Below are 27,028 nucleotides of genomic sequence, written 5' to 3' on the forward strand. Positions count from 1 at the left end.
GAATTCTCAGCGCCACGGCTGCCGCCCCCAACCCGGAAGCGCCAGGCGCCGCTGCGCCGAGACGCTGGACCACGTGGCGCGTGAGGGGCCCTGCGCGGCGGGGCGGGGCCTGAGGGCGGGGCGGCGCTGGCTGGAGAGCCCGGAGCTCTTCCTGTTTACTGTGTCGGGGCCTCCGCGGACGGAAATGGCGTTCTTGCGCTGCTGTTCGCAAGCTTTTTCTTTCAATAGATAGACCGTTAGCGCTTCACCGACTACTTTATTAGTCCTTGTCTGTGCCTGGGTGTTGAAGCTGACTTTAAGGTCTTGAATTTGTGGGCAGAATATCAAGATCACAGTCTGTTGATAATACTATTGATAAATATTATTCAGCCTTTTCTTAACTCTTTCTTCACTAGACTGTTATGGGATTCTAATTAGTCCTGCTGACAGCGATGTTTTGTCTAAAATGCGTTCCTCCAACCACCTCCAGAGACTGGATTTATCCCCCTGCTTAGCATCAACTGTGGCTCCTACGGTGCCTTCCTGACGGATGTTGTTTTTCAGAGTTCCGTGTTCTTGGGTTCACTCTGGGGGAGGTTTCACCAGAGCTTTTCAGTGGGACAAGTAAGATTCTTTAGGAGACAGAGACTCAGTTATATTTAAAGAGTAAGTTTATTAGAGACAGGAGAGGAAAAGACACTTGCATAAGTGCAAGTGGGCAGGAAAAGCTGCCAAGGAAGGGACAGGTTTGCAGAGAGAGGCCTGTATGGTTGCAGGCAGACAGCCTAAGATGAGAGTGGCCGCCGCTGGGGGAGGTCAATGCAGAGAAGTCCCAGTCTGGTCCCTGGCAGGCACGGAGGCTACCTCCCTGCAGAGGGAGAGAGCTGGTAGAGGGGACACCTACACCGTCACAGGTGGGCAGAGGACTACTGCCCCTGGCTGGTGCAGAGACTGCCCTGATATAGGCAGCTTCTCTTTGGGAGGGGCTCACTCCTTGTGAGCCTATATAGAACTTGAAAGGATGGGAGATTTCCTGATGAACTTCCTCTCTGTCTTTGTCTTTTACCTTTTGGGTCTGAGCTTCACACTCTGCCCCCAACAGTCTGTTATCTGCTGGGACCTCTTGGAGACATCCAGGCATCCCCGGCATCCCGGACATCCTGGACATTGGGCTTTGGTGCCTGGGGACCTTACTTTTATGGCTGTGTGGGTTGCTGCACTAGCCCCTTCTATCTGTCCCCTTTGTGCGACTCAATCTTGTGATGCCTCCCCTGCATGCTTTCCTCCATCACTGATAAATAACACACTTTATGTGATCTAAAAGGCCCTTCCAAGTCTAGTTCCCTCCCATCTTTCTCTCCAACTATTTCAGCATTTTCTCTCTTAATTTATCTTTGCCAGTACCAAATTGCATATGCTATATCCCCTCTTTGTAGGCTATGATGGTTGGCTGATAACTGCAGTTGAAAAAATAAAAATCCTAGACTCAATTTTTGAGGGGAACACAAGAAGAATTGACAATATTCAATGCCAAAAGGCAACTGTTATAGGGACTACGAAGCACTTTTAGGGATCTCTCTGGTTTCTAGCCCCTGTATCTCTTGCAGTACATGCTGGTGGATATAAGTCTGCTTATGTTTTTAGGTCCTATTATAGACGGGGAGAGTGCCTTGTAAATATACATGAGTATATATTCTTGGCTCATTGGTTTGGCGAGTTTATGGGTTCATTAATTTCTGGAATGCCTTTTACCCTATAACTAGAATGTCAGTTTTATTTCTCTAATTTTATCTGCCTAGATTCCAAAAGGTTCCTTTAATTCAGATACCTTTTTAATAATTCTTCCCCGAGGCCCTCCCTGGTGGCTCAGCGTGTTAAAGCACAGCATTAAGTAGCTAAAGCCACTTCCGCTTGAGTTCAATCCCCGCCTCCCCCGGAGGTGACCCACAGGGTGCAGCAGACCTCTCCTGACCCGCCCACTGCTCCCCTCAGCAGTGCACTTTGTCGATCTGCCTGTTCTGCTCCCCACTGTCTCTGGTGAATCCTATCACCCTTCACATCTCTGGCCTGTACCCCAGTTCTGTATAAATAAATCAATCAATCTTTTAAAAAAAAAAGAATTCTTCCCTGAACCACCCAAGATTAAGGAATCTCAGCTTTCATGGATATACGTCTACTCAGATCTTCATGTATTCAACCAACCTACCCGCCCACCCACCCACCAAAAAATATCACCTACACTGGACAAAGCATATGTAAAAGGTATCTTTCATTCTTCCCTTATTCTTGAACACATTCTTTCCATATTCCTTCCTTTTACTACTGAATACATGGAAACTTTTATTAAGTGAATTGAGAGTAAAATGAAATATACATAATAAATTGAAAATGTTTGAAAACTACAGTACTATTACTGCTTCACTCAAGGAATATAAGGCCCTTAGACACTCAGAATATTCCTTCATTGTATTTGGGGACATTTATAATATATGCAAGAATCATTTCTAAACAAAAGGGCAATTTCAATAAGAAATTTTAGAATTATATGTGTTCTTTCATTGCTGAAATGCTAATTCTGTCAGTGACAGATTGCTTGACTTAATCTGTTGGAGAAAACAACTTGTTAACATTACCGGTGAGGTGTAAATGCATGTAGGAGGGATTGGCACAGGCTCCAAAGAGATTTTCTTGAGGACACTTTTTGCATTCTAAAGTATACACACGCGCGCACACACACACACAAACTTTGTGACAGTTGCATTAATTAACTTGATAAAGGTGTTTTATAAAATATGAAATAATACTATGCCAAGTAATCATGTATATTTTAAAATATATAATTTTGTCATTTATAGCTCAATAAAGCTGAAAAAAGGAGCTGATTTGACTCATTTTTAGAGATTAAGAAACAGCCTCAGAGAGACTGAGATTTGCCTAGTTTCACCGTTAGTGGTTGTATTTTTGATTTTTTAAAGAGTCACTCTTTCTATTTCACAACTTCAAGTTTTTATGTTGCTGCTGAATGGATACTCTTATTTTTTAAATCTAGTTAAAATTTAATTCATAAGTTTTCCTCTAGAGTGTACTTGATATTGTCATTTCTAATTGCAAAAAAAATGCTTACGATTACTGGCTTCCTCTAATAAAGAAAAAGTAAACAGGCAACCATTTAAGTTATCTCAAAATTCATTTATTTTGTGGGGAAAATAATAAAGTTTCTTACATTTATAAAGCTTCCAAACAACTCCTATATGAAAAGTATAATCAACATTTCTTACATCACCATTAATTTTCTTTCTTGAAGCTTTCTAACAATAAATGAGTAATTTTCTTTAGCAGAAACTGACTTTTCTACTGAAAACGTAAAAAGAGAAAAAGGAACAATAAGCTTTATTACATATGTTACCTAAATATTCGAAATGGAGTTCTAAATGGAATAACTACTTTGTAAAAGTATCAACGTTCAGGCTAAAAGGAACAAACTTTAAAATGATATTAAATGTGTGCTTAGGAAAGAGCACTGCTTCCTGCTTGGTGGGGCTTTGAGTCTGTTTGAAGGCTGGCAGGGGTGGTGCTTCATTCAGGAGGGAAAAACACATCAGAGAGGATCAGATCTTCAATCTGCTTCCTTTTGAGATTCTGGTTGCAGTTACCAAGCAAGCTATTCATTAATTGGGTCTATATTTCTGAGAGAGACAAAGGTCTGTAATTTACGATCAAAGTCAATGGCTCTAAACTGAGGTTCCTTGTATTTTTTGGTCATCTTGGAGCTCAGGTAAGTGATGAGTTCACACCTCTCTATAAAAAGCTCCATCTTCTTCTTGTACTTTTTTCTTGAATATTCAGAACCTTTGGGATTAAAGGCTGTAGAAAATTTCACAGAACTGTGAATATTTTCTGTTTGGTTAGTGAATCATTAAACAGAAAGAGAATGTGTGAGTTGTAAAGTTATAGCAGAGAAGATAGCCAAATCCAAATAAGCGTTGGGGATTATTCTATTTTAGATCATAATCACTTCTATACACCTTGCTCTGTGGCATGAATTACTGAGAGCTGACTGTATTACTCATGCTTCCTGCTTTAAAAAGCAGAAATTCAGTTTTAGATTTTCATTAAAATCCTCTCTCCCTTACACACACACCCCACATCCAAAAATCAACCCACCTCAACAATCTGATAGAACACATTCATTATATGCATAAGTAGATATAAATTAGTTCTGAGTTCATTAAAAAGGGCATACCTTTTAGATGAAGTGCTATAAAGAGTAGCACAGATCTTTTTACACTTAAGAAAGGGAACTTGGGCTTTATGCATCCTGCTGCATTCATCGCTTTAATCAGAGAAGTTGCAATGCCCTGCAGGTAGGAAACAGCTTCAGTTTGAGTTTGGTCTCTTTTCTCCATAGCAAATAGATAAAGAAGCTATTCTTCAACTCAAATGGCCTCTTGGGGTTGGATTTTAAAAGGTGGTTATATGACCACTTAGCTAACAGCTAACAAAATAAGTTGACCTTTGAACAACTTAGAGGTTAGGGGTGCAAATTCCTACCCTACCCCCAGTGGAAAGTCTTCATACAATGTTTGACTCCCCCCAAAATTTAACTACTACCTTACTAATAATACATAATCAAATAACACATATTTTGTGTTATATGTATATACTGTATTCTTACATTAAAGTTAGCTAGAGAAAATATTACTATTTTAAATACTTTTTCTACTTATGAATATAAGAACTGGGGTGTAAGCCAGAGGTACTGGAGGTGAGGATTCATCAGAGACAGTGTGGGGAGCAGAACAGGTGGATCTACTGGAATACACTGCTGAGGGGAGCAGCAGGAGAGACAGAAGAGGTCTGCTGCCCCATGTGGGTCAGCTCCCTGAACAGGATTCAACCGCAGATGCTGGCTGGTGATAGCTTGATAGCATCGAGACCTTAACCCCTGCATCACAAGGGAGGCCCAGAAAAGAAAATATTATTAAGAAAATCATAAGTGGATCATCATAAAGATCTTCATTCTTGTCATTTTCACCCTGAGTAGAAATGAGAGGATGTAGAAGAGGGTGGGATGGGAATAAAAACATCCAGGAGCAAACCCACATAATTCAAACCCATATTGTTCAAAGGTTAATTATAATTTGATTAAAAAGTAAAAAATGGGCCCTCCCTGGTGGCAGGTAAAAGCACAGCACTAAAAACTAAAGCCACCTCAGCATGTGTTCGATCCCCACCCTGGGAGGTGGGAGGTGACCACATGGTGCAGCAGACCTCTCCTGACCTGCCCGCTGCTCCCCTCAGCAGTGTACTTCAGTCTGCCTGTTCTGCTCCCCACTCTGTCTCTGGTGAATCCTCTTACCACCCCTACCTACACCTCTTGCCTGTATCCTAGTTCTGTATGCATAAATAAATCTTTTTTTAAAAAAGTAAAAAATACTTTTTAAAGTATTAAAGGGGAGTGCTTTGAAGCTGGCTGCAAGCACTGCAGCATGAGTTCGATCCCCGGCCAGGCTGTTGACCCACATGGCGTGCCAGACCTCTCTTGTCTAGTTGGCTGCTCCCCTCAGCAGTGTTATTTCAGTCAAACTGCCTGTTCTGTTCTCCACTCTGTCTCGGGTGAATCCTCTCACCCTCCATACCTCTGGCCTCTACCCCAGTTCTTATATACATAAATAAATCTTTTAAAAAATTACACATTGGCTTAGTGTTAACTGGGTGAATGATACATGAGCTTCTTTACATAATTATCTCAACTTTTATATGTCTGGCGTTTTCCATAATAAAAAGCCAAAAAGAAAGAAGGGAACACTGAACTCAAGAGTTGGCTTGGCCACTCCATCTCCATGGCTCAGAAGTGGACTGGTTACCTCCCAAGAGGACCCCTGACTATCTGACAAAGAATTCTGGAGGCCACAGTTATCCCTGCAGCTGAGATTCTGGAGCACAGAGGGGAAGATGTGAAGCTCTCCTGAGGAGAGCTCAGCTGTGGTTGAGCCTCATCTTGCATTTTGACATTAAAATTGAAGGCTACCCACCCAAGTAATCTGAACATAAATTTGTGAAAAAGGTCTGAAATTATGTCCTAGGCATTTCTTTTACTGAATTAAAAACGTAAACTTGTAAGTAGTTGCTGGCTGCTGCTAAATTTTAAAATTACTATTACTACTCTTACTATATCATTGTGTTCTACTGATCGGGTATTTAACATGTACTTCACATTATGGTAAGTGCTTTGCCCAAATGTCACCTGACCATGCGACTCTGTCGGCTGTGTGGCGCTCTCTCTTTTTTTGTAGGTGAGGAAGTGTCAACCTACAGAGGTTCAGCACTAGCCTAGGGTCAGGTAGCTGAGTTGATATTTGAGCTCAGCTAAGGCCCCAAAGTCCGTGCAAATCAGTAACTGGTGTTGGGTTTTACTACTTTGTGTAAGCATAAGTATTTAGGTAAAGAAAATGAGAGTCGAAGGCTTCATCTGGACTTTGGGAAAAATCTGGATTTGGTGGGTCAGTTGTAAAAGAACTGTACTTTAGCAACCCAAGCGATGAGCACATATCTCAGAGGTGGAAGCTGCACGATTCCAACTAAAAAAAGTGTTACAGACACTGAAATTCATAATTAGGACCAAACTATAAATCAGATGTAAAATATTGTGTGACAATCTATTTTCCCTTCACTTTAGGGTATATATTTGAGGATTATCACTTCCCTTCACTTTAGGGTGTATATTTGAGGATTATCAATGAAAGGTGGGCTTTTTATCTCACTTTTTATTTCATGAACACATAAAAAACAGGTAATGGGTGATCTAACATCTTCAAATTAAGAAAAAAAATCTCTCCAATGAATTTCATTGTTACCAAAATAAAAAACAAAAATTGTTAAAGAATTGTACTGTTCTCTCTCTCTCTCTCTCTCTCTCTCTCTCTCTTTCTCTCTCACACACACACACAATATGTTATTTCAAAATTTATTTATTTTGTTGGGAAAATGATAGTGTCTCATGTTCATGAACCACTAACCTGCTCCAGATAACCAGGCAAAGGAAGACTAGTAAGAGGTATTGGTTCCTTTAGTGGAGGAAGTTTATATGGAAGCCTCTGGTTCCAGTATTTCAGTGGAAATCTAAGAACACAAAGTTTGATAGAGGTTCTAAAAAAATACTCACTGTATACACACACACACAGTATATATGTATATATTGTGTTTATATATATATTTAGTATGCATATACTGTGTGTATATATATATTGCATATATGTGTATATATATCCGTATTTGCAAATATATATATTTGGGAATGTAGATATAGAAAGGGTAATTTAAAGTGGTGATCAAAAGGTAGTTATAGGAATATTGATATAAGCTGTACACCTGAGACTTTAAAAAAAAGAACAAAGTAAAACCAATCAATCAATCAATCAAATAAAACAACACAAAAATAAACTCTTAGATTATGAGAACCAAATGGTGGTTGCCAGAGGGGAAAGGGGGGGGGAGGTAGGCAAACAGGGTAAAGAGGGTCAATGTTGTGGCTGTAGGTGGAAAACTTTTGGTGGAGATCATAATACAGCATATATAGATGTGAACTCCTGATATAATGATGTGCACCTGAAACCTATATGTTATAAATCAATGCTACTTCAAAAAAAAAAATCAGGTTCATTGCTCATTTTTCCTGCTGGAGAAAGAGAAATAAGTGGGGAGACTGGAGGCCCTAAAAATTCATAGCCATCAGTTTCACCTGGCTCCCAGCCCTGCTTAGCTATTCTCAGTTGAATATTTTTTTCACAGCAGTTATATAAAACTTTCTCTATTCTCCTCAAATTGTCAGTTCTCCCAAGTCACCCCTGCTCAGAGGCTGCGACACACAAGGAGAGGCCATCGCATGGAATGTTCTCACTGCACAGGCAGAGGCACCTGCGAGTTCCTCTTTCCATGGCAGAGTTCACCTCCCCACCATGGTTAGTTCTCCCCACCCCCATACTTTGGCCCCTCACTACCTCTTCTCTCCAGAGAGGGTATCTTATTATTCAATTTCTCTCCATCTCGCTCTCTCACCTTTGGCATTTTGTTTTTAAGTGGATCTTTCCCAGGCATTTAAATATGCTCATACCTTCCCCATCAAAAAAGAAAACTAAAAGGTCACTTCATTCCTTCAATCCTACATCATTTCCAGCAACTAATGTCTCTTCTCCTAATGGCAAACTACCCACAAACCACTGCAGAGATGATTGGATCCACATGTTAAATTTTTTTTTTATTCAGTCACAGTGTTTTAAAAGCCAGGACAACTCCTTGTGTACAACAAGAATGCCTGGTAGTGACTGCATCACTGCTGCTCCTTTAGCTGCAGCAAGAGTGATCCAGTTTACAGCAGCTCCCCAAATTTCACTGCCAATGGCTTCCCTCAAGCACTTGATCTCCTAAGTTGCAAAGGACCTGTGCACACATCTGTTTGCAACCTCTGGGCTAATTATGGCAAGGTCTTAAATTCCTCACCTGGTGTCTAGACCTCCGCACTCTGTAACTGCTTCCACTCACCTCACCCTACTGAAACAAACCATTCTTGTCACGGTGGCCAATGACCTGATCTGCTTTCAAATCCTGTCTTGCTTGACCTCTAAGCAGCTTGTAGGCCTGTTGGTCAGGCCCCCCCAGACACTCTCATTCTCCCCCTTTACTCCCTTTCACGTCACTCTCCCTTGCAAACTCTTCTGACATTTTTGTGTTGTTCTTTCTCAGGGCTGGTCCTCAGCCTGTAGCTTTACTCACACCACTCTTCATGCCTTCATGGTGCTTTTCGGATCAAGTTGAAATGTTACCGTGATTGCAGCTGACATTCCATATGCTGGCCTTGTTCACCATCTCCTTTTCTTCTGGCCCTTTCGATCTCCATGTCCCATTAGAACCAGGTTGGAATTTCTTGTAGTCCTGTGATCCCTTGCACCATTCCCCTTTTAAGTCCCTCTTTCCCTTCATCTAGTCAATTCCCATTCCTCCTTTAGACCTTACTCTAACAGGAAATTCAGACTTTTTGGTCCCTCTCTCAGAACTCTGGGCATTTCCCACCCTAAATCCCTTCACATTCTGTTGTTATCAGGTTCCAAACATCTGTCTTACCCTGAAGCCATCGATTTTGGGACAGCAGGGCCCATCCTAGTTCACCATCAGATGAGTATGTATGTGTATATGGGTGTATGTGCATGTTCTATGTGTGTACACATGTATGTTTCCCAGTATGGCAGATTGAACAAAAACATTCATTAAATATTTATGACAAAGAAAATTCCTACCTCAAAAATTTCTCGAGTTTTTCCTTACTCTCACAAATATATATACGATCACGGTATTCTAAAGCATAGTTAATGCTACCAGGTACTAGGGCTTCATATCTGAAATACAAACACAAATTGCTATTGTATAATTAAGATGTAGTACTATTAGGTAGAATGCCAACAATGTTCTAGTTTTCTACAAATGCGACTCGGTGAAACAGAACATTTGCCATTTAAATACTAGTGACCTTTTGACTAATAGAGATTCTTCTATGAACCACTTATCCTGAGTAGGGATTCCACCCTGGACTTCTCTCAGGCAAAGACGTGCCTTTGCTTTCCATCCTCGTAGGTCACGGGGCAGTAGCCCTGGAGCTCAGCACACTTTGGGAATCGACTCTTCAGTTCTGACAGCGTCAGCTTTTTGGGCATCATGTTGGCAGATGGGAGCGGATGAGGGGCTAATGGAGGCACATATAATTCTGGGTTCTCCAAAAATTTCTAAAAAAGGATTTAAAAAAAGGATCAAGTATGGATGACAGCACTAAGACCATTTAAAAGAGGAATATCATGTTAATCAAAAATCCACTGAAGCCCTCCTGCTACTCTCCCCATTCTCAGTGACAAGGTTTGGTCAGTGCAGCTAAGAGTTGCTCCCTGGCTGGCAGTTCATTTACTCAGAATCACACCTAAGGTCTCTCCTAATCTCACTCACTCATCCATTCGTACAAAACCATTTGTTGAACTCCTGCTATGTGACTGGTGCTAGAGAGTGCACCATCCTCCCCACCCCCCACCCCATCTTCCTGTCCTGTGGTGTCACTAGCTAGGTGGGTGCCCTTTGTCAGATGAGATAAGCCCTTCAGCTTCAGTTATCATTGAATATATGGAAAGGACAGATGATCTCTGTCACTTCCAGTTTCAAAGTTCTGCAATTACCCTTTAAATTAGCAAAAAGAAATATCTCCTTAATAATGTCATCAAAAACTTCTATTTATTCAGAGGAAAATAAAATGTTTAGAGGCATCTGGTTAGTTTCAACTAATAACCTCTTTCTATAATATCAGAATAAATTCGCATTCTGTTCCACTTAGCAGAACAGGGTAAGTAAGGTTTATAGTAGGGCATAGGTAACACATTTTTAAAATCATAGGCGACATTAAGTCAGTTCTTGCTTCATTTCTACTGACTTTGACTTCCTTTCAGTACCCTTGGGTACCCACTGTGGGCTGAACCCCAAGGCTAAGCCTCCCCTTTACTGGTGGAGCTTATTGTTGGGTCTTCCTACCTGTTGACCTAGCCCAAGCCAGGGGTCTATCAATGACCCTGAATTTCTCTTTTGTGCCAAAATATGTCCTGGGAGGCAGCGTCAGGAGTGACTTCTGAATTGCTTCACTGGATCCAGAGTCACAGGTTCCAATAACAGGGATCCTGGCCCCAAGTTCCTGGGTCCTCTTAGCGGTGCCCACCCCTACTTTGATGAATTCTTAGACAGACATTTTCCTCCCCTAGCTAACCGTTTGGACTTAGGAACAAACTTACATTCAGTTTTTCTTGAGAACTCATTTTGTAATAGTGTCCTCTGAACTCAGCTGCAAATTCCAAGGACTCAGTTTCAGAGCAGTCAATTAATTCATATGATTCTGCCAGGCTGACAGGGCAGAACTGTCCAAATTCACCCAGACGAGAAGCAAGCTCCTGAGGTGTGATACATAACTTGTCGATGTGGGCAGCTTTTCCTGTTATCAACATATTAACTATTACATATTTCTTCATTGAAAACACAATTAAAATAACTGAAATTCTATAAATGCGTACATAATGTAGATTCCAAACAATGGAGTAAAGAGTTTCTCTGACATCTTTCCATACCAATTGATATGATTAACCTAATTACTTCTAATTGACATGTACTATTCTAGTGTATAATGGTATTTACAGTTTATTTAACCACCTGTTGATGAATTTTTTAATTCTTAGCTATTATGTATATACACCTACCCTATATATATGTTAAAAACTATATACACATACACTCATACACACATAAATTTACTATATGTTTTTTAATTTCTGTGGGATAGATTTCAGAATAGTTTGTTAAAATGATTATTATGGATATCACTTCTCCTTGTGTCCTGGTGCCATCCCAGAGGAGGGAAGAAATATTTTTCCCCCAAAATGACTAGGTTTGCCCTAGAGATTCTATTTTAACAAGAAAGAAACTTAACTTTTTCAAAGGACAAGTTTAAGGATTTTCTCCCAATATTCCAAAGTAATATGTTATAGGGAATAAATTTACTTTTTAAAATACATCTATCTATAAGGAGTAAATTGTGATACCAATCAATATATTTTACTAAAGGTCCCTTTCACCAGTGACAAGTTTTGCCTTTTTGTTGTTCTCATTTTTATGCCTAAGAAGGTCTTAATTAACTATAACATTATGAAGCAGAAAAATCATAGTTTGGTTTGTTATGTGACAATGTAAACCTATTAGATTTCTCCTAAGGATAGAAATGATCTCATCTCAGGTGTATTTTTAGAGACTCTTGGGACTAGATTTATTGGCTAATACAAAATATTTTAGAATTCAGAACAACATCACACCTTCACAGGTTTAGGGCAGTATTCTGTTAGTTATAACATTAATTTTATCTAACAAAACAGGTTGACTCTTCCTCATTCACCATGGTATGTAAAGACTATAAATAGTCTAGACTCAGCTCATTACAGGATTTGCCCCAAACAACGTATGAATAAACTTTTAGAGGCTTCCAGAAACGCAAGTCAGAAGGTGGACTTCCTCGATGACTGAGCATCAAGATGGTACATGCTTCTGATACCAAATACCATACACACCTCCCAAAATGGCTGGGCCTAGACATGAAAAGGTGATGGCTAAAGCCAGATCCAGAGAAGGTTCCACCACACAATCCTGCCACAGTTGTGTTTTAAACAGGGAATGGGGGAGGAGAAAGAAGCACTTTCAAAATAAAGCCATCTTTATTAGCTGGCATTCCTTTAGGCAATGGTAGCAAGTCAGCCATTTAACAAGCACTGGTTTCTTGGCTGATTTTCTCCATCCACCTCTTGAAATAAAGAATCATCAGTGTGGAGTCAGCACCATTTCCAAAGGGTCTTTTGGTTTTAATTTGGTAGAGTACAGAGTTTTCCAAGTGGTAAAATCTAAGAGTCAAGAGAATTAAATAAAATAACGACAAATTCCTTCTGTTACTTCTGGGCCCCCCTAGAAAGGGGCTCCGTCCTTGAATACTGACCACATCATTAAGTTCCAGTTTTCTCTGAAGAGTTCAGAGCACCAACTGGGTAGAATGTCTCAAATATCTTTGTACTCTTTTTCCAGAATCAAGAGGTTTCCTAGAATAGCAGTTAAGACAAAATGTCTGGGAACTTTACCAAATTTTGCCACACAAAATTTTGTCAACATGTCATGATAACTGAATAGTAGTGTATACTTAAAATGCTGATTAAGATTGTGGAAACTGGCCCTTCCTGGTGGTGCAGTGGGTTAAAGCACAACACTAAGAAGCAAATGCTACTGCAGCATGAGTTCAATTCCCGCCTGCCCCGGAGGTGACCACATGGCGTGGCAGACCTCTCCTGACCCACCCCCTGCTCCCCTCAGCAATGTACTTCATAGATCTGCCTGTTCTGCTCCCCACTCTGTCTCTGGTGAATCCTCTCACCACCCTGCACCTCTGGCCTGTACCCTAAATAAATCTTTAAAAAAAAAAAAGATTGTAGAAACAGATGTTTAAATTGAATGATTTATGAAAACATGAACAAAATTTAAATTCCTATTTTATTCCATCTGAACATTTCAATGTTTTCTTACCTGCTTGTATTCTTTCCAGATATATCTGTATATACCCATTCACCATTTGAATCTTCTTAATGACTTCATTCCATACCCACCATTTGCTGTGGAATCCATCAATCACATACCAGTTCTGATGCTGTTTTTCATAATATTGCCTAATTTCATCAATATTTTTATTGTACCTTGAGTTCTTGACTGCTATAATTTGTGCACTGTTGTGCAATGGATAAGGCAAACTAGAAAGAAAAAGAGAAGGAATGGAAAAAGCTCTTAGAACATACTCCTTCACTGGGTGGCTAAAACTCATTTCTTTACCACTGTTTTCATTGCATATTTTATTTACCTTGGTCCCTTTTTTTTTTCCAGGAACAGTCTTTTGAAAATCTCTTTGGAAGGCACATTCAACTCAAAGATGACCATTGGGATGATGGACCTGGCTTCCAAGATACTGACTTGATGGTAAGTTACAGGGTATCCATCAATGACAACACTAACAAGGAGAATAGTGAAAATAAAAACTCCAAACTTTTGTTTCTCTCAAAGCTTCCCTCTTGTCTTTTCAGAATCTATTTCTATAGCAGAAGTCCCCTGTTAATTAGCAACCTGATTTCTGCTCTTTGTGATTCACCCTCTACTTAGAGATAAGGGCAGCATATATACTAACACAACTCTGAATGTGTACACTTAGCATCCCAAGGCAGTCTTGGCAGGATGTAGGCAGTAACTCACGTCATATCTTGAACATGCGTTCGTATTCAATTGGTGCTGTTACTCTTCCTGTGACGGCGGTGGAAAGAGTGTAGGCCTCAGAAGCAGACAGACTTACATTTGAAGCTCAGTTTGATTTGATGTTTTTCCAAACCTCAGTTTTCAGTAAAATAGGGGAAATTAGACTCAACCTTTACAGTGGTCTTAGAGGTTGTACATCAGGGACAGGAAGCAACTATAGTAGGGCCTGGCACAATCAATAGCTTTTTAGTAAGAGATTAAGCAATATGGGAAAAATTGGTTCTAAACTTGCCTTCACAGTAAAGTTCAAGGAGGAGGCTGGAAGTCTAGAAAGGGAGATGCAGAGTTATGAGAAGTCTACCAAGAGATCTGGGTGGGAACCATCTCATCAGGACAAGCATGCCTCTCATCAGAAAGGATGGTGACTTGTGAGAGGGTTACTGTCAAACGGAGAGAAATAAAGGCCATCTACAAATTCTGGGATGAGTGGCCCCCAAAGTCAGGAAGCTCATGAGATCTGTGACAGGAGCAAGCTGAGCATGTCAGCTGCTGCTCTGGGCTGAGTCACAGGATGTCTTCCCTCACAACTCTCCAGCCAAACTGCCAGGCACTATTTTTACATTCCATGGCTGAAAGGGTTATAAATTAAGACGGCCAGCCAAGCTTAATAGAGAAGGTATGGGGTGCCATCATTGTTACTTGAATTGGAGAGTAGTTTAATGTCTCCATCTTGTGAAGAAAGGATTGCTTGAGTGGCCCTCAAGATTAGAGAAATTCATGGTGTGTGGACAGTTACAATCTTGTAATAAAGGGTTTGTGACTCAGTCAAGGTTGCCTTAATTGAAATTGCTCTTCTATAAAGCTGAAAACCAGGGAGGAAGTAACTCAATTTGCTTAAATCCAAGGATGCTCTGGAATCTGCTTCCCCATAACTGAAGTTAGAATTGTCCAAGAATTTGATTAAAGACCCATGGCAGGGAAGGGCATGGTAAATTACACTTATGAATAATTTAGGGGGATTCTAGGTCAGTGACCTGGACTCAAGAGCAGGACCTTAGGTTTCACTTGCTTTTTCTACTTGGGTTATACTGGGGGAGGAATGCTTGAGTGTAAACTAAAGAAATAATTCAAACATGAGCTCCCCTGTCCAAATCTGACCTTAAGGGAGCGGCACTGCTACCTGTGGGAGCAGAGAGCGGGCTCAGTGAGCAGCTGTATCTCCTGGGCCTGTTCCTTTGAGAGAAGGGGGAGGTCCAGTCCGTTATCACTTCATGGGGCAGTGAGATCCACTGGGCTGTAGAAGTCACACCAGCTTCCTCTTGGGCTATTTTGGCTTGTGAGTACTTGAGTCACAGGTTTGCTTGACAGAAAATTAAAATATGTGGCCATAGAGGTGCCCAAGTTTGAGAAGCAGGTCATACCTTTAACAAGAGCTTTAGAAGCTTTAAAGATTTTAACTGCCAGTGAGTAATTTCTTGAAAGATTTACTCCCTCTATCCTGGTACACTTACCCTACAGTATTGCATACACTTTCCATCAGAGATATTTCCAGGGCTTGAATAGCTAGTTCATCAGGTACTGTCATTCCTTTATGAAGATGCCACTTTAACATAATTGCCAGTTCTGTGTCTGGTTGGTTGTTTAATATATAACGCAAAGCATCTCCTACTGACAAACGCTTTAAACCATATTGACTTGCCAGTTTTTGGGCAACTGAAAAACATTAAAACCCATTCCATTTCATAAATCTATCAGTTAATTTTAGGTTTATATTCTAATTAATAACATAAAATTTTCATATTCCTCAAAGAAGTTTTTAAAGTTACAATTGGCATATTTTACTGAATTATTGTCAAAGGTCAGTCATTATTAGTATTTCGGGTATGTGGCTAGTGGATCTAATTAATAAAGCAGTGGTATTTTAAAGAAATAATTAAAACAATATTTAAATGTTTTCATTCTTCCAGAAAAGCAGAAACATTTTTGAGAGCTTTTCAAGGTATCCCATCTGTGCTAATAATGAGTATACTACCCTTGTATTACGTCCAAAATAACAATCTAACAGTCCTGTGTCCCTGGATTGTAGACTTTGCCCCTGTCTACCCACCTACTGACCCCAGGCTATTTTCAGACTAGCACAATTTATATAGTTAAGTACCAGTGAGCCCACTAAGAAATAATTTTTAAAAATGATAATGGCATACCTGATACCTTAGTAATTTAAAGCTTATGAGGCAATTATTTTTTGTGACCTTATTTGATATTTTCAACTGTTTCATCAGATGGGTAGAATTGGGGTTGAAATTCCAATTTTATAGATGAGAGATAGGATGTCTACTGAAATGGAATGACTTGCTCAAGGTCATATTGGTATTGTCATGGGTTGAAAGTAGATCTGCTTGGACCTCAGCTTCTCTTATTAGACTACAGGCAGTGGCTTCCAGACCGTGGTAAGTGTGTGTGTGCTCTGCTGTGGCTGAGATACCCTGTTGAGCACTTTGTGGAGACGAAAATGGGTAGAGGACACTGCAAGAGCCCCTCTCACCCATTGGGAATGCAGATTAACTGGCCACAGCTAAGATCAGCCAAAGGAAGCCCCTGGGGGACTACAGAGCCCTTAATCTCAGTTTTGCCTCAGCTGTGAGTTAGAATCAGAAAAATATTTTTTAATATAATTCAGCTTTTATAATTTGACATTTTGTCTAAAAAATAACCTCTATTTCAACAAAGAAATGAGAAAGCACATTATTTTGTCTAATTTTCACCTTTTGTTTGGGTTGTCAGGTCTTATTTTGAAAGCCAATGTTCTTTCTTTGAAAATATTATCTTTTTCAATATTTAGAATATGACTATTAATAACTCTTTTGTCATATAAAGAAGTTTAAATAGGCAAAACAATTTTTAGATCAAGAGCCAGAACACAAAGCTCCTTTTTTATTTCTGGTAACACATTAATCTTTGACTTCATTTCTCTCCATTCAGCCATTAAGTTCTATAGTTTTCCTTTGAAATATCTCTTGTATGTCCTTTCTGCTATTCTCATTGCTAGCAACCACTGTTCATGTTATTAATGTATCATCTTGAAAAAATATTATCAACCAATTATTGGATTTGTGGGTCTGCTAATTCTAGGTGGCTTAACCAGCCTCCATTTTATTACTACAGTTCTGTATTCCTAAAGCAAGGTCAGAATTGCCTGGGCATAGGAGCCCAGCCCTATGGGGTACCTTTCAAAGTAATTAAGAACATAAAGTCAGACCACCCTGGGAAGGGTATGCACCATGGGGTATGGCTGGGGATGCCCAAGGGGCTGAGGACAGATGCATATACTCACTCCTGACTTATACATCACAAGGTACAACCGGGAATGCCTGGAGGGCTGTTGAGTGATGTATGAAGAAGGACCCAAGAGCTGATCAGTGGGAATGCCTCATTGATAACATTAAAATCCTGACTGGGGAGTCAGGGCTTGATCTACATACCATGCAATCAGCAGATGAGAAGTACAGTTCTACCCTTCCCCTGCTTCTTCTGCTTCTCCCTCTCTTTTTCTACTTCCTCATATGACTAATGCTGTATGACTGGTTTATCAATAAAAAGGCCAGGATCTTGCTCTTCAGCAGCATCCTGCATTATGCAGCCTGCTCCACGCCTCCAGTCTCTTTATCAGTGTGGTGTTACTTAATGCAACAGGACTATCTGTGTCTAAAAAATGCCACAGACCTAAGTTATATCAAATTCAAACATTACAGTAATACAGTTTACCAAAATGCCTTCTAAAGCAAAGAGTAATATTATGGATTTTCACTCTCTAAATTATTAATAGTCTATTGTATTACAAAATCTGTTAATATAATAATTTTTATGCCAATATAAATTGTCACATACTGTTACCTGATAGTCATTTGTAGCTTTTTTTCCTTATTATCTTATATGATGGCTATGCTAATTTAAAAATGAATTTACTTTCTTTATATATTTTTGATTATATGAATTATACTCCTTAATAAAAAAGAAATTGGAAAAAAAATTGGGAAACATTGTTTTTTATCTCCTACTCTGGAAAAGCTTACAAAAACACAAGAATTATCTCTTGAGTCTGGACTATATTGGAATGAGGCTGCTTTTTGAATCTCTGCTCTTTAAAGGTTATCAACCTATAGATTTTCTATTGCTTTTGGATCCAACTCCAACGGTTAGCTTCCTGGAGAAAGGGCACTTGTTTCCAGGGATTATTTAATGCTTGAGGATAACAAAAGTAAGCACACCCTTACCTGTAGTTCTCCCAGATTTTGGTGGTCCCACAATTGCAATCCTAATGGGCATCGCAGGCTTAGGTTTGGGTTGGCGGATATATTTGATTGGGTTCTTCATAAATTTTTCTCTGGTTTCCTTACTAGATAAAAAATAAATGTACTGACGATGGATTACAGGATACAGTGGATTCTCTGGACTTTCAATTGGCTTAATTGTCTCTCCTTCACTTAGCTGCAACATATACAAGATTGAGTTTGTATGTTAGCTCTAATTTATATAGCATTTTCTTCAAATACCTTTAAAAATTGTAACTTAAGAAAAATTTTCTTACAGAATGAGATGACTAATACAATAAAATATTAATGTTAAAACTAAAAAGAACAAGTTATTTGCACTCACATAATTACTGTAATCTTTCTTAAATAGTTTTTAGTTTATGACAATGACAGCTTTTCTTCTAGCTTCACAATGTCTTTAGTCATATTGATTGTTTTTGTCAAGGAGTACAATGTTTGTAAACATGTCCATTGTTAATACGGCATTATGGATGAAAATGTGGTCCTCCAAAATAATGAGTGGAAGCTATAACCCCTGCCCCCTACTTCTGCTATGATCCCAACTGTGTTGGACATATGCCTTTTTTCCTCCTTAAATAGGATTCTTATTCTGCCTTCCTCTCATTTACCCATCTCAGAAAGGTTAGGGCATGACTATTATTGCTAAATAGGTGATGGTAATACCTGCTTAACTCTGTATTTCAATACAATATATTTTTCTATATTTCATCATAATATTTGAAAAGGTTTCTCCTGGCAATCTTAAAACATGATAAAGAAAGCAGCATGGTACAATCAAAACTGATTGGGTCAATATCAACCAAGCTAGCATTAGGTTATCTCCATAAAAATAGAGACACATTAAACTCAACTACTTTTCTCACTTTAGAAAGGCAAACAACCAGACATTTTTATAGCTAGTTAAGAATGTACAACGCTTATGATTTTTTGACAAATTATCCACTGTCTTCTTAGATATTAAAAAAAAAAAGGAAATAAGAGAAAACATGATTTCAGATGCACTTGCTGTCATTACCTTTACAGGGTCCCAGTAGCCAAAAGAGCTTATATACTTATAGGTAAAACTGAGCATTTTCTGGGCAAGGTGTGATGATATTGGATAACATTTCTCAAAAATGCTTGCACGATTCTCCACCAGTGATTTCAGCTTCATATTTAAGGCATATTGTACAATGTGCATCTTCCGAGCTCCATTAATGAAAATTACTGGTATCAAAAACTTCTCAAATTCATCCTGATGAGAAAAAAAATCAGAAAGCCAATGTTTTTCATGGGATAAAAGCTGGTGACATCCAGTCACGGAACACATCCTTGCTGATGACTGATGACCACTCAACTTCTGAATGGCTACACACTGGCAACTAAATCTTTGATCCCAGGTAGTTTCCATATGGCCCCTGGCACATTAACTTGTTTGAATAATTGTAAGCAGTGCTGGCAAAAGGAAATACAGTCCTAAAGTACACATTTCTTTTGAAATGTTAAAAGAATATAAGATATAAACCAAATTACTTTTTCCATTCTCAAATGTTACTTTTTGAATTATGAAAAATGAAGAAAAAATAACCTGTAGTATTTGTAAGTTTGCCATATCTGCTTCGAATTTTTCTCCAAGTTCACCTCTCAGGCGTTCAAGTGCATCAATTTCCTGCTCTTCCTCTTCCTCACTCATCGCTTCCTCATCTTTTGGAAACTCATCTTCAAGGATGTTTTCAATATCATCATCATCTTCAAGGTCTTCTTCACTAAATTCATCATCGTCTCTAATGAACTAAGGAAGAAAAGGTTCTCCTCTACTATACACATGAAATATGTAACAAAAGACACTGCTATATAATCATTTGAGATATTTAGAGAGAACTGGCCATTATATGGCAACACCCCTACATTAACAGAAAAAATTTCAATATGTGGTACTCAGAAATTTAATACCTTCAAGACTCTGACATGACAGTGAGGCAGTAAGTAAACAGACAAGCTATTAAACGTTATAGATATCAGAATGTCACAGATAATGCAATTCAAGTGTATAAAACACTTACTACCTATGTAGCTTGGACATGATCAGTTTATGAGGTACATACCTCACAGGGTTAGTGAGAACATTAGTTAATACATTCAAAGTCTGTAGAAAAGTGTCTGGCATGTGGTAAACATGCAAGAATAGCTTTATAACTATACCACGATAGCTATTACTATCACTTTATATAAAGTACTGTATTATTAGACTAGTCTATATCCTTTAAGATATTACAGTCCCCCTGAGGAAATAGAAATAATACAGAAATGTTTATTAAAATCCAAGACAGGGTATTAGTGATACATGATGTCATAGGCGTTAAGTGGTATGCAGTTTAGTTTGCAAAAAACCGAGCCCTATAATATTCATCTTTCTACACTACCTACACTCTGTTCTCCCTGAAGTATTCCTTGTCTCAACTGAAGTTCCCTTTCTGGTTAGAATCCTGGAAGTTATCTTGGCTCCTTGCTCTTTGTTACTGCACATAATATGAAAATTATACTCAAAATTCTTTTATTCCTCCCCACTCTTCAGTTGCTTTCCACACCCACTGTCAGTATGTCGTGCCTGTAATTTTCTGATTAGTGTGTTATTGTCTAACCTTTGTAACTGTTTGACCTCAGTTCCTTTAAAAGGTGCCTACAGCTGGGATTTGAACTGGAAGATACAGGGAGGAAGATGAGAGGTTAAGGGAGTTTATATTTGGTGTCCAGTCTCCTTTCTTACAGAGCTTAGCTACTGGACAGTATGGGCATATCATGACCAAAATCTTGAAAAGCAAAGATACAGAGAAAATTGAAAAGCTGTCAGAGAAAAATAATACAGGAGGACAATTTATCTTTCTGGTTTCCATCAGTTCAGAGGAATAAAGGGCATGAGAAATGGTAAATATATGGATAAAGGTAAAAGAATTTATTTTTAAAAAAGAAATCTTTATTGAAAATACATATGAAATTTTGTTTAAAACAGACATTTTTTTCCTGTGGAGTTTATATTTGGTGGTAAAATATGATAATTAGTATATAAAGGTTGATGGTTGAATAGGGTAGATGTAAAGACTACATTGTTCCAAGTCTTCTACAATATTATATAGTATACTACTGACTTCAAGCAGAGTGCAAAAAGCTAAGGATGTGTAAGTCACTCGAGCACACCCACCAAAAAAATAATGCCTAGAGTTACAACAGAGAAGTCAATCAGTAAATAAACATTGACTATATCTATCTAAACTGTATTCAATTTAGATGAAACAGAAAAGAGGGGACAAAGAAAAAACAAAACTCATGATTTCAGAGAAACAGGACTCAGTTTGGGGTAAATGTGTCACAGCATTCTGTCAGGAGGGGAAAGCAGAGGGACGTCTCTGTCTGGGTAGAAGCCTAGGAGATGGAGATTATTGTCAAAATACTTACAACTAGGGAGAATATGAGAGGTGGAAACGAAGAAACAGAAGAAATAAAAGACCTGTCGGAGGCCTTTCTCAATACAGTTTTTCAGACACTAGCTTCTCTTAGTACACTGGGGACTGAGGATGCCTTGTAGTTCTGGATTTTGAGACCCGATTTGAACTATTTGGGGGTTTTCAGTGCCCACCTCCAGCCTGTACACTCCTTGCACACGTTTGCTTGCTGTTCTACCCCAAAGTGCCCTCTGCCCTTTGATCTGTGAGCTGACACACTCTGACTTCTCCCTGGAAGCTCCCAGGGATGGTCTTGGCCGCTGCTAAACATTGTTCCTGCCTCAGCCTGACCTGACTCTGGCTTTCCTCAGGACTGAGGCTGTGTTGTTTTGCTAAAACTGCCCTGGCTCCTTGTTCTGCTTTGTTTAGCTTTTCCCTCCACACCTGTGGCTACCCAACACAGGTGTAGAAGAGACCCGGGCACCGGGGAAGGAGTCAGTGGACAGGCAGAGGAAGAAGTCAGAGCAGAAGTTAGGCCACTGAGAAGTGGAAGCTGTACAATGTAAATCTCAACACGAAAGGATATGTGTGTAGGACAGTCTTAGTCATAAAAATTCCACAAGATGGCAACATTTCCCTGAAATTAGTGATAATCTGAGCAAAATGAAACTTTGGAAGTGATTTCTAATGTTAAAAATGTTTTATCTGCTGCCAAGATGTCAGGCAATAAAAAGGCAATGGTTTTGATTAAAGGCAAGAGGACAAACCGGGGAGGGCTTTATCTCCCCGTGGTTTCCTGGCTAGTCATAAAAAGGTGAGCTGCTTATTCTGTACAAAGAGGCAAATAAAATTCCCATGTCTGTTCATGAAAGCTAGTTCCTGAGTGATGTGGAAACCAGGCAGATGCTACTCAGAGTGTCTCAGTAACTGATCTGAGCTGTCACATTAGATGTGAGCCTATATTTTATTCAGTCTTTCTTGTATGAGGAAGAGGCAGGATGTATTTTCAATAGTATCCACTAATGGGCTGAATTTCATAGATTTTCAGAACATATTTATTTAGAGAATGATAAGGCCAGAGAAACCTCTGTCAATTTTATTCACGGTTGATTCTCCAGGACCTAGAGGGTATTGCGCATAAGCCAAATGGGGAAAGACAAACACTGTTTGATTTCACTCATGTATAGTACATAGGGAAAACAAATGAAGAGATGAACTACGTAAAACAAAAGTAAATTTTTATATTATAAGACCACTTAATGGTTGCCACAGAGAAGTGGAAAGGAGTAGGTAATCAGGACAAAGAGAACAATTGTTTGGTGATGGATAAAGTTGGGCTTAATGTAGTATATACACACACTGATTTTCAATGGTACATACTTGATACTTTGCTGTAAGGTAACGTCAATAAAAAATAAAATAAAATACTCTAAGTGCTGAATAAAGGTTTGATGATAGACCGACTGACTGACTGAATGAGTAAAGGTCAAGGCAAATACTGAAAGAGAAGAAGACGTCTTGTTTTGTAGATGGTGACACAATATTCTCAGTTTAATCATTTCAGATGTACTTTAGGTTCTATGTATTTTGGACCAAGAAATGATCGTTTCAACTCCTTTTCTGCAATGTTTTAACCTACTGTTACACTTTATCTGTATATAAAACAAACATGTCTTCACCAGAGTAATAAGTCCCTTCCTTCGTCGTGTTGAACATTTTTATAAGGATGAGTATATGATTATTGGAGAGTCAGCCTTGAAAGGATGCTACAAAGAGGCATTAAGCCAGAGGAAATGAAAGGAGGCAGGCTATTCTACCATTTGCCTGGGCTACGACGGTTACTTATGAGCCGGCTGTCTAAATCTGAGCCTTATGTCTTTTATAGAACTCACTTGTCTGGGTCAGCAGCACAATTTAGGAATAGCTCCTTGCTAATAAACAAAACCAAACCTTCGGTCTTCAAGGTTTTTTTTTTTTTTTAAATATCAGTAGATGGAGTGGAGCTGTGCTGGGTCCCTGCACAGTTCATGACTCCGAGCTTCACAAGCTCTACCCCATTCCATGCTTGATCACCAGACAGTCTATATTTAGTTTCTGCACATCTTCACACATTCTCAAACCTCCCTGCCCATTTCCCCCCTTAAGACATGGGCTGCTACTGACAAAACCAAAAATGAAAATCCAAAAGCAGCATAGTCTGATTTAATTATATCTTATATTAGATTATTTGAACATCTTTAGTGGTTTTATTTCCTTACAAATATTCACTTCTCTGGCTATAAAAATAATAGGTCACTGTAAACATTTATGAAATACCAAAATTATAAAGAAAATAAAAACATATAATCTCACAGTTGCATATAAACTAGGTATTTCTTTCAAGACTTTTTAATGCATCTTTTTATTTTACACTATATAGTATAATTATCTTTATCTGTCTAAATATGTATACATGTATGTACATGTATATGTATTTATATATATCTATCTATCACCTACAGAGAGAAAGAGAAGGGAGGGAGGAGATAATGAGTGCACTGCTTTAAAATTTTTTTATTTACGGGCCCTCCCTGGTGGCGCAACAGGTTAGGACCCAATACTGCAAGCTGCTCTCAGCAGCTTCAGCATGAGTTTGATCCCCACCTCAGAGGTGATCCACATGGCATGGTAGACCTCTCCTATCCTGCCTGCTGCTTCCCTCAGCAGTGTACTTCATCAGTCAGCCTGTTCTGCTCCCCACTCTGTCTCTGGTGAAGCCTCTCACTATCCCTGTACCTCTGGCTTGTACCCCAATAAATCTTTAAAAAAAAAAGAAAAACAATTAAAAAAATTTTTTTTAAATTTACTTACATCTTTCCTTTTGCCCTCTCTCTCTGCTATGAGTTCTGCCCTCCTTCTAGAAATCCTATCATTCTGTTAAAGAAAGAGATGTTTAAAATGTTTAATAAATGATGGTAAAATTACTTTCTATGTATTAACATTTTCCCCCCTCAAAGTGAGAATAACACTTAGGTGAAAGGAAAGTGAATTTTCTGGAAAAGTATGTGTGATGGTGGTAATTCTGTTGCTGTATACTCATAACTCTGGATCTCTTGGCCAGCTACTATATATATATATATATATACACACTTTCATATTCTGCTCAAAACATATTGCTGGGCAGAGAATATTACCCCATTTCATAGGTGGTTAACAGAAGCTGAGCATTTAACTAATGCGATATCATTCTTTCAACTAATGGTGTCCCGAAAAGGAGGGTGGTCACTGTCAACACAGGCTGACAGGAAGCTGAAGCCTGACACTGCAGCTATTTTGATGTAGGTGATGAAAGTATTTACTCATTTTCGCAATGTCCAGGAGTCGCTCAGCTAGTTTCTGATTTCTTTCAGAGCAAACTGCTCTATGTGTGGCTGTGACCTTGGTGTGCCCACGGAGGGAAGGAATCAGGAGGTCCCATGCTGCTAACTTGGGCCAGGACCAGCATACCCTGCGTAGACACCCTGTGTCCACCATACTTTGCTCATTTATTCATCAGTCGGTGAACAGTGGGTTGTTTCCACTTTTTGGTTATTATGAATATTCACGTAAATTTTTATGTGGGACAGGTTTTCATTTCTGTTAGATAAATTCTTAGGAGTAAAATATTGGGTTCCTTGACACTTTTGAACATTTTATGAGCTATTCCTTAGATTAAAGTTTTAGAAAAGATGTTCATAGCTAATATCTGGACCTGTTTGACTGTAGCTTATATCACCTTGAAGGATTATGTCAGAATTCTCAGAGGCAGCACAAAAAGCACTTACTTAAAGTTTTAATTCTTTGTGTTTCAAGGTTTGCTCTACTTGTTGCTTCTTCTAATTTGTTCCTGTGTCTGGTAAAGGGATATTCTGGTGCTACCACTATCCTTAATTGTATGTGCCTTTGAGAGAGAAGCCTTGGTATGCTGATAATCACAAAGGTCTCAAATAATTCTTAACTTTTACATTATAAACAGTAAGTATCTGAGAGATGTTTTCATAATGAATGTCATATCACCATTAAAAACTATTCTTTTGTAAAGACCACTGTATAAATTGAATAGATGTTGAACATAATTCCTTCAAGATTTTTAAGTAAATACCTTGATTTTTGCTTTCATTTCTTTGATTATGTTTTTCCTTTCTAATTTCTTCTTTTGTTTCAGTTTCCACTTTTTAATTTGGGAAGGAAGAAGGCGATCAGAAATATCTTGATCATCAACTTGTATAAAAACAGCAGCATCTGGGAAAAACCCATGTTCCCCCAGAAACTGGATCTCATCAAGATATCGTGGGAAACCATCTAATATAAAACCTGTGGAACTAGGTAGATATTTCATAATTTCACTTTATTTGCTGAAAATATTATAAATAGCAATTAAAATGGAAACATTGATAAATCTTTATACAAAATACTCGACAATTAGTTTAAAAGATTACTATAGTGTCTTTTATTTCTTTCAGTATTTCTACTTTTGAAAGACTGATTTATAGGAAACTAAGGGATCTTTGTCATTCCAATATTTTTATTTTCATTCATATTTGGTCTTCATCTATATTCCTGCCTCCCAGGTAGCAAATGCCTTGAAATTTTCTAATTGTTGAGAGTGACAAAGGGGTTTTTTGCTATGCTAAGAAGATGACTTATATATGAAGCTAGGAGAGACAAACAAATGCAGGAAAAGAGCTAACTGGCATTTAACATCTTGTTTTCTTTTTTATTATATAAGCAGATATACATATTGGTCACAAGATATGTATCTTCTTCTTTAGTGCCGTTTCCTCTGCTTTAGATGTCCCTTACTTGTCAGTGGCTCCTAAATTTTTCCCTCTCCATGCAACCACTTTTCTGATTTTGAATTCAGATTTTTCAAAAGGTGTTTAGTTTCTCTACTTGAGAGAAACTGCACATGCATTATGTTGTCAAAAGTCATATTAATTGCCACCCTTCCACATTGCTCTTTCTTTGGATTAGGGTTCAGTTTCTGAACTTCAGAATTATTTCAGCCCTCTCCCTCAACTTCCTTCTGCTTCTCACATGTAACAGCAAAGTCCTGACTATTGCCACATTTCCATTTCTATTATTGCATCTTAGTTTAGGCCCTTGCTATATTTCCCAGTACTAATACAACACCAGTCTTTTAAATATGTGTTGATATCCCCCCTCCAATGATAAAAGCAACAAGTCTCACTATAGAAAAATTGGAAAATAGAGATAAACATGAAAAAGGCAAAATTATCACTAGCCTCATATTTAAGAGGCTATCAATATTTTGCTTTCTTTTTTTTCAACTTGATTTTCCCAGTCCACCTCTCTACTATATTATAAATCACATTTCTGATGCTAGTACAACTTCTTTATTATAATACATTTTAATGCTTGCATAATATTCAGCTATTATATTTTCAGGCCTTTACAATTTCCCTTATA

At 38.6% G+C, this 27,028-nt stretch overlaps 1 protein-coding gene across 1 annotated transcript in view; it reads right to left on the bottom strand.

Moving 5' to 3' along the window:
• Positions 1-3,640: 3,640 nt before the first annotated feature.
• Positions 3,641-27,028, bottom strand: part of AK9 (adenylate kinase 9) — an 81,592-nt gene continuing 58,204 nt past the window's right edge. Inside the window, exons 28-42 of the mRNA XM_004674083.2 lie at positions 25,701-25,920; positions 24,431-24,493; positions 23,691-23,693; positions 19,729-19,932; positions 19,177-19,395; positions 18,102-18,315; positions 15,339-15,540; positions 13,442-13,588; positions 13,114-13,334; positions 10,797-10,993; positions 9,586-9,755; positions 9,273-9,371; positions 6,999-7,101; positions 4,223-4,337; positions 3,641-3,843 (exon numbers count right to left, since the gene is read on the bottom strand). Coding sequence (XP_004674140.1) covers positions 3,641-3,843; positions 4,223-4,337; positions 6,999-7,101; positions 9,273-9,371; positions 9,586-9,755; positions 10,797-10,993; positions 13,114-13,334; positions 13,442-13,588; positions 15,339-15,540; positions 18,102-18,315; positions 19,177-19,395; positions 19,729-19,932; positions 23,691-23,693; positions 24,431-24,493; positions 25,701-25,920 — 2,380 coding nt within the window. The remainder of the gene's footprint in view (positions 3,844-4,222; positions 4,338-6,998; positions 7,102-9,272; positions 9,372-9,585; positions 9,756-10,796; positions 10,994-13,113; positions 13,335-13,441; positions 13,589-15,338; positions 15,541-18,101; positions 18,316-19,176; positions 19,396-19,728; positions 19,933-23,690; positions 23,694-24,430; positions 24,494-25,700; positions 25,921-27,028) is intronic.

The sequence above is a fragment of the Condylura cristata genome, unplaced genomic scaffold (assembly GCF_000260355.1).
Source record: "Condylura cristata isolate star-nosed mole 26May11 unplaced genomic scaffold, ConCri1.0 scaffold00001, whole genome shotgun sequence".
In the NCBI taxonomy this organism is placed as follows: Eukaryota; Metazoa; Chordata; class Mammalia; order Eulipotyphla; family Talpidae; genus Condylura; species Condylura cristata.